The following is a 13,119-nucleotide window of genomic DNA, read 5'->3' on the forward strand; positions in this document are numbered from 1 at the left end:
CGACAAGTCGCACGTGACGTTAGGTGGCCACCCGGCCGTAATGGCCAAAGCAAAAGCCACCAAAACGCCAACTCTTAGAACGTTTACTAATCGACAGACGTAGTCTTGCCGAGCACTGGCTTGTTGGATCAGTCCAAGCCCCGAACCACTGTTGTAAAATGGCCTAGGTTTCAGCATTGCCAACGAGACAACTTGTATTTCAGGAAGCTTGATTCACCACAAGAAAGTTTTATTTTTCGGTAATCAGCATTACAACATTTTTTGCAATCGTACATGTGAAACATCTTTACAACACACAATAACCTACACACAATTCTGTGATATAACTTCAATACCATATCAAATAGCTTAAATCATTTTAGCAGGCGCTTTGTCTATAAGGTCTAACAACACACTTTTGCAATAAACGTTACGAAGTAATCATGGATAACATGTACTTGGAACTTTACATAAACCAACACCCGGGTAGAGATGCAACGAATAAGCTTCAATTTTTCTTCTTCTTGGACTTTTTCGGTTTAGTCTCAAACTTCTCTCCTTTCAACTCTGCCAGACGTTTTTTCAAATCCAGTAGTTTGGCAACTTCCCGATCAACGTCAGATTTCTCTGCTTTGTTGGATTTTAAAGCTCGAACCGTTTCGCCCTAAATAACGAACAAACGCAAGAAATTAAATTTACCTCCATGGCATCAATTTGAGTGGGTGAAATTCTGAAGGGATATGGGTGCCGTTGCAAATTAAATTTGTCTCTTCAAACACCCAAAGCGTTACTGACTTTAGTTAAAAAAGCCTACTTACTGCTACAGAGACGCCTCAAAGCGAGGATCTACCGGAATTATTTTCATTTTGGTCAAAATTTTGCTACAATATTTTTTTTACGCGCCACACAATAATTCGAATTACCTGTTTTGTGACTTCTTTTTCCAACTCCCCAACATCTCCAACATCTTTCTTCTTCTTTTCTTCCCGCTTACCAGCAAATTTCTCCTTATATTCGTTAATCTCTTTTTCTTCAAGCTTGCGAAAGAGCGGCGAGGGCTGTACAAAGTTTTGCTTGTAAGTGTAAGAAGTTAATACTCGTCTACGTGTCACAGGTTTCAAAATGCTTTGAATGACGAATTTTTGGAAACTTTTCAAGCATTTCATATCTACACACATCAGGACTGGCAAAAGTTATTGTAGCCACGGTAAATATCAAAACGTTAAATCATATCAGGAGATCAACTGATATTTGTGGCGAATAGATAAAAGTTATCATTAAATTAAATTGGATTCCATTTTGTGACGTTGTAGCTACACCTTACGCTACATATCAAATACCATTTCAGTCGAGAAATCAATGGCAAACTGTAGCAAATTCCGAAACCTTATCAATAAAGTCTCATGGCATGTAGTTATACCTCGTTAATTTTGTGACCCGGTGGTAGCAGTAGAACAAACTTCGCCTCTTCCGCAAGAACATTGACGGAGGGTGGGGCGTTCATCTGACCTTGAATAACCCCGCTTGTGATTGGCATGTACGGTTGAACGAGCACAGAGAGAAGACACGATAGGTTGGCCGCAACACACGTGACTGTAGCAGCGCGAACTCTACGAACATAATCATGTTATAGAATAAGACTCAGTTGATTGCGGCGAAATTTTACTAAAAAAATAAACACTTTGGTTCGACATTAGATTATTTTGCCAGCGTTAAGTTCATATGAGCGGTCCTCCAACCTATTGGCTCACTCGATGTAAGAGTTGTGCTGCCCACAGATAAACTGTGTTGTAAAAATAAGTTTCAAAATATCACAGCCACCCACTTCTCTTCGTCCGTTCCTTTAATTTTCTTCCACGGTTCGTTTTCTTGCAAATATTGATTCCCAAGTCGCGAGATAGTCAAAATTCGCTTCAAGTTGTCTCTCAGTCTGTAAATCATCGCACAATTGTCAACATAAATTATCCCCTTATTTGTCACAAAAAAAAAGTCGGGTAGGAAATGTTTTTTGCCATTTCGCTCAGTCTATAAATCAACACGCGATTGTCAACGTACATTAACGCTCATATATATATGATACACACACGAGGCTTTTGCTTTATTACAAGGCCAGTCTGGTATTATATAAGAAAATATGTTTTGCCCCATGGGTGACATGAAACCGACTTGTATCCCATACTAGAAGCCACTTTTAAACCCTACAACAACGCTTTATTGTTTTGACATGAAAATTCGACGTTTCTGAAACTCACCTTATTGTTTTCATGTCCTCAATGTAGGCCTTAACTTCACGGTTGACCAAACACATAAGTTCAGTTTCAGCATCCGTGAGCGTATATTTGGGGATTTCCCCATCGTACATGTTCTTCACGAACTTGAGCGACCTGTTGATTGTATATGGTTACACGGCATTGGTTTAAACCACATGTTTCAACAGGTCATTACCATATTATGGCAATTTTAAGAAGTCAGAATACATTTTTTAACCACTATGGAATAAGTAACACAGTTGAGATAATATAGGAGTATAATTTTACTTGTTTTTATTACCTACCTGTTGATAAAGTTTCCGAGGTTATTCAGAAGTTCGGAATTATTTTTCGTCATGAAGTCAATCCAACTAAACTGTGTGTCCTGACCTTCAGGTCTCATGTACAGCAAGTAGAAACGCCAAATGTCCGAATCTAAATAAAAATGTTGAAAGTACACATTCATCGTTGTAGCTGAATAAACGTCAACGATTCAAAGAAAACGTCAACGATTTGGGCATAGTGGTGGACAATTATCTGTGAATTTTAAGTTTGTGCAATTCAAACGTAATGATAATATATTGGAACATTTTGAGAAAAATATTGTATCAAAACGACAACTAAAATTGTGCTTTGTTATTGCTGTTGGAGGTCATTATTGGTTTGTGTTGTTCATTGTGAAATTTGCTCTGTGTCAGGTGCATGTTAGTCACATTGTTTTGTTTTATGTAATTGTTAACATAAATTTACTTGTTTTATATTTGAATAAGGTGCTACTGAACCGAAAATTGTTTGTAATTTCCCACCTATAGCTGTGGAACCGGCCTGATCACCGAATACACCAACACCTCGACTCTTCGAAAACTTCGAATCCTCGTAGTTCAAGTACTCTACATCAGCAAAAAAACATGTCAACAAGCATGGGGAATATCAGTAAATGATGTCAAAAACCTGTTGCATTCAGGTGGTTGACTATGGAGTAGTCTTCACTGGTGCCGAGCAGACAGCACGGAAACACGACGCTGTGGAACGGAACGTTATCTTTTGCCATGAAGTTGTAGAGTTCGACGTTCTGAAACAACGAACGCTTATTTAAACGCTGAGAACACGAACAAAGTTTTAAAACAACTTATTCGTGCCTTTGGATTTTTCCACCATTTCTCCCAGTCTTCCGTGTAGTTAGCTGTGATCGAGATGTAACCGATGGGTGCATCAAACCATACGTAAAACACCTGCAAATGGATGCCACGTTTTATATCACAATTGATCATAAGGATATGTTATATATAAGCATATTTGCCGTACACGTGTGAAGCAATAAGATTGAAATCACCAATAACAACAGGTGCTTGCAGTGGGGAATATAGTAGCGAATATGAAGAGTTTAAACCAAACCTTTTGCAATGTAATATAGAAAATGGGAAAATTGGTGACCTCTTTAACATTACAAGTAATTAGGACTAACGCAATACTATTTCCGTGACTAAAAATTAACGCACGTTGGCGTGAGCAATTTCAGCGGAAATGAAAAATAAAATAAATGACAAAAAAATTGCCTTATTCGTGAAACCCTCCAGTGGCACGGGGGTTCCCCACTTGAGGTCACGTGTGATGCACCTGGGTTTGATTCCGTCCCTCAGCCAAGTTTCTGTGATCGTTTTGGCGTTGACAGACCAGCCTTGACCTTGGTACGAAGTCTCAAGGGCGACTCGTAACTTCGGCTCGAGCTGTAAAGTAAAATCACCAGAATATAATCAACTTGAATAGGACAGGCTACCCTACATATACACATGAAGATGAAAATCCGATTTTTTATGTTGACATATATTTGGACAGATGTGACTGTACTTCGTCAAAAAATCAGCAAGTACGCTGTCAGAAACAAAATGATACTGTTTGTTCATACCTGAGACAAGTCCACAAACAAATGTTCAGAGTTTTTAACCACTGGAGTCTCCGAACACATTTTGCAGCGAGGTTTCTGTTGAAGTTAAATTTGATCAAAGGGTTAAACTACAAAATCTTTCAGTTTCAAAACCTACCTTAAGTTCCACAGCATTGATCAACTTCCCGCATTTGTCGCATTGATCACCTCTTGCATCCTCGTAGTTGCACAATGGACAAATCCCTTCTACAAATCTAAAATTATCAGAGTAGATTCAAATTACCTGGCATTTTATGATGTCAACAAGCAATTGCAACATTAACAAAATTGATTTTCTACTTATACACTTCAGAATAGTAAAATTAAAATGTATGTGATTGGGTCATGTGTTAAATTGATGGGCTTTTAGTTTTCAGAAAGTTATAACCTGCTGTAAACTACATAAAAATGGCCAGAGTGTTTTAAATCGAACACTTTGTCTGTTATCACAAAATTCATGCTGCGCCCACAAGATCAAAAATGTCAGTTACCTATCAGCCAAGAATCGAGAGCATTTTCCACAGTACAGTTGCTCTACAGTTTGCTGCAGCAAATGTTTGTTGTTGTAAAGTTGCCAGAATATATCTTGTGAAATGCTAAAACACAAACAGAGCAAATTCTACAAACTTACCTGACAAAATAAATTCTTTTACAGCCTAGTCAATCAATTTATCGTTTTTATATTGTGTTGTTAATACTCACGTTGTCTGTTGTGGGGTTGTTGTTCTTCCAAAGTAGTCAAAATCTACACTAAACCATGCATAAACTTCTCGATGAATCTTGTTGTACTTATCACAGATCTAAAACAAGATGAGTAGTTGCATAATTGTTGCTGATAAATGATAAAACATGACCACCATGAATAAAGTACAGGTGAGTATTAGCAGATAATGCCAAGATGTGGAAAACATTGCAAGCAGGTTTGTTAAAATATGTTGAGTTTTGCTGTTAATGTGATGTTCGGAAAGCTATCTAAGACTATTTCTGTGACACCTCTTGAGGAGTAACTCCTTCCTGTGCTGCTTTTGTTTCAGTGGCAGTACCATATTCATCTGTTCCACAAATATACAACGTGTTCCACTGCCTCAGGCGACAGTACCTGAAACAAAAATAATTTAAACAATATTTTTCACTAATATAATTCAACTAATAACTAGTGTTAACACGAAATGAGAAAAAACTTACCTTGAAAACACATCAGCACTTAGAACACATCCAATAATATTTCCCAAATGAGGGACATTGTTAACATATGGTAAAGCACTTGTAATCAAAATGTTTCGTTCTCCAGGCTTGGGCAAGCTGTACAATATATTAGTCAAAGCAGAATAACACTAGTGAGGTTAAATGGTTTTAGTTCATATATTTTAATGTTAAAATTCATATTTTTTCACTAAAATACACACAAATTATGCAGTACTAAGCTTTAAGCCAAAAGTAGTTGTCAAGAAACTGGCCAAAAAAATTAAGCACAAATACTAAAGGTTCAGTATAAATTGCTACGCAATAAGCACTTCTTACATTGGATGGACTCTGGGTTTAACTTCAGGAACCTTTCCAGAAACCCAAGATGCTTCAGCACATTTAAGCTCTTCAGCAGTAATCTTGTCCGAATCCTGAAACACAAATGTTTTTAAGTGTGCAAAATATATTTGCAAACATTATGGGCTTGTTTTTAGACCTCTCTCTGTGAAGATTCCAACAGGTTGACAGATGGCAGTGGAAGGAAAGCAGGTTTGGGACAGGATTTAGCAACAGTGGCACAGAAATTCTGAAAAACATCAAACAAAATAACAAATAAAATATCCCACCAAACAAAAGTACCTTCAAATTTTCCCCAGAATTCAGATCATTTATAGACTTTTGAAAGCAAGGCTTGTTGGTAAATTCCTTCATCCAATCAGAGATGTGCTGGAAAGTGGAACTAATCTCTTGCAGACCATTAATTGCAGGATAAAGATCACATAAAATCACACAGGAAACCACATCGCTCTGGAACAAAAATTTCAACAAACTATTAACAAATGCAAGCCATAAGATATCACAAATAACAGACCATTTTACACATGTTGACCCAAAACAGGCTTGAGAAAGTTTGTGTTAATAAGTTTTTAAAAGAAACACTTTGTTCAGAAGTGGAGGAATATTAGAAAGGAAAAGTCAAGTTAACAAAAGCTGATGTGGCTTTTAACCTACAAACAGAAACGACCCACTATTATCATGCAAACACACCTTATCACCATTTTCTTTTGATAAAAAGGCATCAAGTTCAGTGAGGAGTTTATAAAACCCTTTATCCTGTTTTAAGCTTTTATTCCCAGCAACAAAACAAGCCACGAAAGTTTTGCAACAAGAGGAATCCCATTCCAGAAATGCAAGTTCTTGGACGGACAAAGTAGAACCTCTCGCTGTTTCGTAAATATATCTGCAAATTATTTTAAAAGGAAGTAATTTTAAACTGCAACTTAATGTCTAGCAAAATGTCGTTATATATTTATGATTAGTCTGCAAGGTATGGATATTTCAGACAATATGTGGTCTAGCAAGCAGTTTGTAATGCCTTAACTATTGATTATTTCACAGATTATCAGTAAACTTTTGCAACAGGGACATTTTGTAAATTCCATGTGTTGTTGTCAACTTGGTATATGCTTACTGCAAAACATGATTGCAATTATTGATTAACAATAAAGGGTCTTAATTACCGGACAACACTGTTTGATGAGGTTAAAACTACTCCATTGGGCAGTTTTGCAACAAAACTTGCATCTGAAATGATAAAAATTGTTATAATTTATTTCCATCAAAGTGTTTGGTAAGTCATTTTTGTCATTCAGACAAAAACCTGATTTGAGATCTTGGCAGAACTTCACTGGCACCTTGACATCATGTCCTGCAAACAAGACCTTTAGAACATCAGTACTTGGAGACCCGTTTACTTCAATCATTGTTGTATGTTTTTCGAGTATTTTGTCGTCAATACCATGGGTTACAGTTTACTACAGAACTCATTCATTCATAGTTTAAAAAGGGGAAACACCTGTCTGTTGCATCATGCTCACAGCGCCAAGAGGGCGCTATGATCATGCTTGATAAAGCATCCACTTGCGGCAACAAAGCTTACAAACCATTTATTTGTAAAATGGAGACCACACAAACTTTTAATTCTTTGGGCTATTGCGATACATAAAACACAAATAATTTGAAACAAATATAACTTGTAGTAAAACATGTATAAAAAAAATGACCAAAGAGACGCTGGTCGACAAAACTTTTTTTCCAGTCGACAAAACTTCAAACGCACATAACTCTGCTGTTTCTCAATGGATTCCAATAATTTTTTTGGCAAGATTCATATATTGACACAAAATTTATGGAAATGTAAAAAGAAATATTAATTTCGAACGAATTTTGTAACGCATATCAATATGCATGGTCATAAATCCGCTATAACTTTTTTCATAGGTCGACAGGAAAGATAATTCTACCACTGTTGGAAAGCTCTTTAAAATCCCTTTACAGCGATACCTAACTTGTGCGCGATTTCTTGGGGGAAATATGTTTCCCGACCGAATATTAAATATTAATCGTCATAACAAAAATCAGTCTTTTGCTTATAACTTTGGCTACAGTTCGACGGGAAAGACAATTTTACTACCATTGCAAAGCTTACACAAATACCTTTCCAACGATACCAAACTTATCTTCTCATTCACGGGGGCTATATGTTTACCGACCGAATATTGTTTATAACCATAACCACAGTTTTTCGCTCATAACTTTTTTTCTAGGCACAGCAGGAAAAATAATTTCACCACCATTGCAAAGCTCATTGAAAAACCTTTCCAACGGTACCAAACTTGTCTTCTCATTAGTGGGGGAAATATGTTTATTTTCTGCTGATGAGAACAGTGTTCAAATTTTTGACAGTGCATATTCCAGGTATACTTCCTACGACCATTTTGCTATTTCAAAGCTTTTCAAACAAAATACAGCTAATTCTATTAATGTTGAGTTTCCGAATATACCGCGGCAAACTGGTTCTGGGAATTGTGGTGTTTTTGCGATTGCGTTTGCTGTAGCTTTATGCATGAATATTCAACCGAATCAGGTGACTTATGACGAAGGCAATTTAAGGTCAGAAATAAAAAAAATGTTTCAGCGCAAACATTTTATTCCACTTTTCAAGCGTAAGAAGTTAATTATAAATAGAAAACCTAAAATTGAACCAGTAAGCATCTATTGTAATTGCAGGTTGGCTGAAAACAATCAGCAGATGTTAATAGAGTGTTCTAAATGTAAAGAATGGTATCACCCAACATGTCTTAAAACCTGTTTGCCTGAATCCGCCGTAATTGAAGGTGTCCCTTGGTTTTGCAGCCAATGCTAACCATTTGTTTTTGTTTTTCAGGTTTCCGAAGTTTTATTGAAATATTACGTTTCGTTAATTTACCTTACCTTATTTTCTCAATTTACCAGATCTATTTCCACATGCTTACAAATAACAACATCTCGTTTTATATTTATCCAGGTTTTAGCACGTAGGAAGTTTTTTAACCTTTGAAAATGTTCTGAAAATAACCTTAATTATCATTCTGACAAACGAAGAATCTTGCGGACTGTTGAGTGAAGGATGTGGATATCTCATTTTACGTTGGGAATGGTATGATTATAATACACAAAATATTGTGCAAGCTTTGCAATGGTAGCTGAGTAAAACTTTTAAATCAATCTTTCAGACAGCTCTTTTAAAGATGTTTTTATTTTTGTCAGAAAAATATATTTCGCCCTGAAAAGGGCATTGCAATGGTGGTAGAATTGTCTTGTAGCCAAAGTTACAAATGAAAAACTGATTTTTTTATGACGGTCATAATTAATATTCGGTCGGTAAACATATTTACCCCACTAATGAGAAGACAAGTTTGGTATCGTTGGAAAGGTTTTTCAATGAGCTTTGCAATGGTGTTAAAATTATTTTTCCTGCTGTGCCTAGAAAAAAAGTTATGAGCGAAAAACTGTTTTTTGGGGGGCGAGGTTATGAACAATATTCGCCCGGTAAACATATTTACCCCACGAATGAAAGAACAAGTTTGGTATCGTTGGAAAGGTATTTGTGTAAGCTTTGCAATGGTAGTAAAATTGTCTTTCCCGTCGAACTGTAGCTAAAGTTATAAGCAAAAGACTGATTTTTGTTATGACGGTAATATTTAATATTCGGTCGGGAAACATATTTCCCCCAAGAAATCGCGCACAACGGGAAACATATTTCCCCCAAGAAATCGCGTTAGGTATCGCTGTAAAGGGATTTTAAAGAGCTTTCCAACAGTGGTAGAATTATCTTTCCTGTCGACCTATGAAAAAAGTTATAGCGGATTTATGACAGTGCATATTAATATGCGTTACAAAATTCGTTCGAAATTGATATTTCATTTTACATTTCCATAAATTTTGTGTCAATCTATGGATCTTGCCAAAAAAATTATCGGAATCCATTGAGAAACAGCAGAGTTATGTGCGTTTGAAGTTTTGTCGACTGGAAAAAAAGTTTTGTCGACCAGCGTCTCTTTGGTAAAAAATTAACCGTTTTGATTCGTTTGCCATGTGAAAATTTGCCGCTTATTTTTCTGTTTTTCGCACTGCTGATAACCAACAATATTCCCTATTGCATTTTTGATAGTTAATTGGGGTTGACCGAAAGGTACCATAAAGTGAAAATTAGTGTATAGGCTACCCGCTAGTGTAAAAGCTCGCACAGTGCCACTGTCAACAGCTGCACTGATGAGACCTTACAGGTGGAAACAGTGCGTGTATGCACCCTGTCTGCAGCTCTTCAATAATTAGGGTCTGGTTTCTTTTTTTTTGCTAGCAATGACGTTGGTAAATGTTTTATATGTGTGACAATATATTGCAAAGTCAAGTAAATTTCCAACACGAAGATACGTCAGTCATAATCTCCCTATTAATATATTTATCTGTGTGGAGGCCAAAGAAATCAACACGTTCACTCGTTGGTCGCCTATTTCCCACGCTACCGGCCCGCTTTATTTTCCTCTTTTCAGTCGCATTTTAAGTCGGCTTTCTACTGTTTGTTCGTTGTGATCGGCTGCATGTGTTTTGTTGAGTTGTCTCGTCTACAAAGCTCTAAAAACAAGAACAGCTAAAACGCAGAATTGACCAATAAACTACTACACTTTTACCTTGAGTAGTGAGTGTAGTTTCATTCGATCATGTTATGCGAGTGAGAATCAAAATTACGAAATTGCACAGTTAGGTCGAAGATTTCGATAGTGAGAATATGAGAAAAGTTGCGAAATATGTTGTGTTACAATTCCATCACGTACAAATATTTTTTGTAATTAATCAACTGCTGAAGTAACTTGAGGGAGATTAAATGTGGGTTTGTGTTTGCATTAAGGACATCATTAGCTGCAGCTAATCTGGTTTATAACAATGTTATCAGAAATCCCATCGTTCAACGTTGCAGATGAATACACTTCCGATAAAGTGGTGTTGACCCCTCTTATCATAAGACCACTGATTCTGCCGATTCTCCCGATAAACCGATTGCATTCTGACTATACCGGGATGCAGAAATCGTATCGTGGGTCTCACAACTTACACATTACGTATTGCGCAAAGCCAGAGACAATGTGTACTTTGTCGAGATACGGGAAAAGGGAAATGTTTGTCACAGTTCTGATAAAAAAGAAACCCTTTGATTCCATGCCAATTTTTTTAGCAAGCTTTTAGTAAACAACTGAGTATAGGTCCAAACATGCCACAATCGCTAATGGGTTCATATGTCGCTAATAATCATAGTGCAAGCACTGCAGACGTCAGTCATATGCCAGCGGTATTCTTTTCCACTGTAGGATATTGTTCGTGCAGAACGACTGCGACGTGAACGAGATTTGCAATTTTTAAGTATTGCGAAATAGATGCTAACTATGCGTAAACTGAGGCTCCGCGATTTTTGTTTCCGTTTATGCACTGGGGAAGCAACGTTTATTTTACCTTTGTCAAAGTACCAGTGCACTGTAAATGAAACGTAACTTAAAATAATAAAAAAAATAAATAAAATAAAACAAGGTTCACAGGCTTCGCAGCCTTGTCGACTTGTCGGTAAAAGTGGCTGATCCAGCTTGGCTGCAATGCCTTGGCTGCGAAGCCTGTGAACCTTATGATCATAATATTAGAGCTGTGATCGCCAAATATAAAGGGCCTGCGCAGTGGGGCGATCCCGCCTTGATGCTATGCGAAAGCGTGGTATTACTTCTGCGTTGTAAAATAAAACAATTTACCTTAAAATATGTATGGGTGTTATACTTCGATTATGGATATTGTGATGCTCAAACTATATTTTTGTGTGCTTTGGCTTTCGTGGGCAAAATGCAAGCTCGTTGTCATTTAAAGAATCCTTTACAGATCATGACGTAAAATTTGTACAAAGGACTTTCAATTTATGACTTATGTAATTACAAATCAAATCTTCAAGCATAATTACATCGATGCAATACCGACTTAGTCATATATTGTTTTGTCAAATTAAATTGTTTTTTTGCGTGGAGTTTTAGTCAACATGGGTGAGTCGATGAAAATAGTTGATGGGGAGACTGTCAGGAAGGGGTTTTTCATCAGTAAATTTTCCGCTGCCATTTTCGGTATCGTAATCGTGCTCATCTTGGTGGCCGAAGGTAAGTGTACATACAGCGACGGTGGTACAGTCTCGTAAGATATACGTATTTAGTTAATTTCACAACGTCGAATCAACACCTAAACGAGTTAAAATTAAACTAATCGGAAAGTGGAAAGTCATTTCCTTGAAATAAGTTTCGGACATAATTTGTTGTCATTATTTTGATCACAGGTCTTATCATTGGTTTGGTGGCCTGTCCTACTTGTACAAATGTTGCAAGCCCTGACACAACGACCACGGCACCAGTAAAAACCACAACGATTGCAGCAGGAACTACCGCCCCAGCGACAACAACGACCGCTGCACCAGATGCGACAACTATGGTACATCCTATAGGTTTTGGTCTAATCTACGTAGTGTCGGAATGTTGTTTTACGTAAATCTGTCGACTCGAAACTACGTCTTCAATACGTTTTCAAAAACGTCAACCACATACGCAGAAATGACGTTCTGTACAGTAACGTTCAAAACCAACGTTGGCTGGACATTCGTAACAACGTTATGTTTACGTAGAAATGTCGACTCGAAACGATGTTTTCCTGACGTAGCTGTTTACGTCGCGAAAGGACATTTGTTTTACGTTACATTTTACGTCACAATATTCGTCTTTGAAACGTTTACGCGAATGTTTCTTCAACGTAAAAACATTGACTACTGTGACGTTGTTTAGCCATAGTTTCAAAACGTTGGGCTAACGTTGCAATTAACGTCTAATCTGACAACGATCTGACGATTTTGAAACGTTCCTTTCAACGCCAGATATACGTTTCAAAAAATTTAGATTTTGTTAATTAATAATTTTTGATTTATCTTACCAACGCCTGCACAATAAGCACCACCTGCAGTTTGTCAACATAAAATAATTTATTAAAATAATCCCAGCACAACAATACTATGCTAAATCCGTCAATATGAAGACAGTGGTGTCGTATAATCCGCTGCTGGAATAGGGGTACTGCAAAAACAAAGCAAGAATATCACCAATCAATATAATTAAAGTTTTATACTGCAGTGTCACACACTAAGACACAGTTTTAAAATTTACACAAAAACATACCCTTTAAAAGTCGCCACATTGCCTTTCTCTACGCATTGTCTTCTCGGTGCATGCTTAAAAAAACAACCCACTTCCTTTTGATTTCTTGGGGGCAGAATGTAGTTTTTTGGCAAGCTCCTGTAAAAATGGAAATTTAACTTTAAAGTGCATTAAACAAGCCGTGACATGTACCGCAGTACCGGGACATAATATGTTATACGCATAGCAAGTATTA

General features: G+C 36.9%; 1 protein-coding gene across 1 annotated transcript; it reads right to left on the reverse strand.

Moving 5' to 3' along the window:
- Positions 1-222: 222 nt before the first annotated feature.
- On the reverse strand, positions 223-7,164 carry LOC145890730 (methionine--tRNA ligase, cytoplasmic-like). Its single transcript, XM_082981876.1, has 22 exons — positions 6,998-7,164; positions 6,858-6,921; positions 6,385-6,577; positions 5,977-6,144; positions 5,834-5,923; positions 5,674-5,768; positions 5,338-5,454; positions 5,146-5,251; positions 4,855-4,952; positions 4,644-4,748; positions 4,271-4,367; positions 4,135-4,209; positions 3,785-3,955; positions 3,368-3,460; positions 3,180-3,300; positions 3,035-3,118; positions 2,534-2,663; positions 2,232-2,363; positions 1,805-1,909; positions 1,400-1,589; positions 903-1,037; positions 223-643 (listed from the first exon to the last, which is right to left on the reverse strand). Exons 1-22 carry the CDS (start codon positions 7,098-7,100, stop codon positions 488-490), a joined length of 2,628 nt encoding a protein of 875 aa, XP_082838002.1. The 5' UTR covers positions 7,101-7,164; the 3' UTR covers positions 223-487.
- Positions 7,165-13,119: the final 5,955 nt, after the last annotated feature.

Source organism: Ascidia mentula, chromosome 2, assembly GCF_947561715.1.
Source record: "Ascidia mentula chromosome 2, kaAscMent1.1, whole genome shotgun sequence".
Classification (NCBI taxonomy): Eukaryota; Metazoa; Chordata; class Ascidiacea; order Phlebobranchia; family Ascidiidae; genus Ascidia; species Ascidia mentula.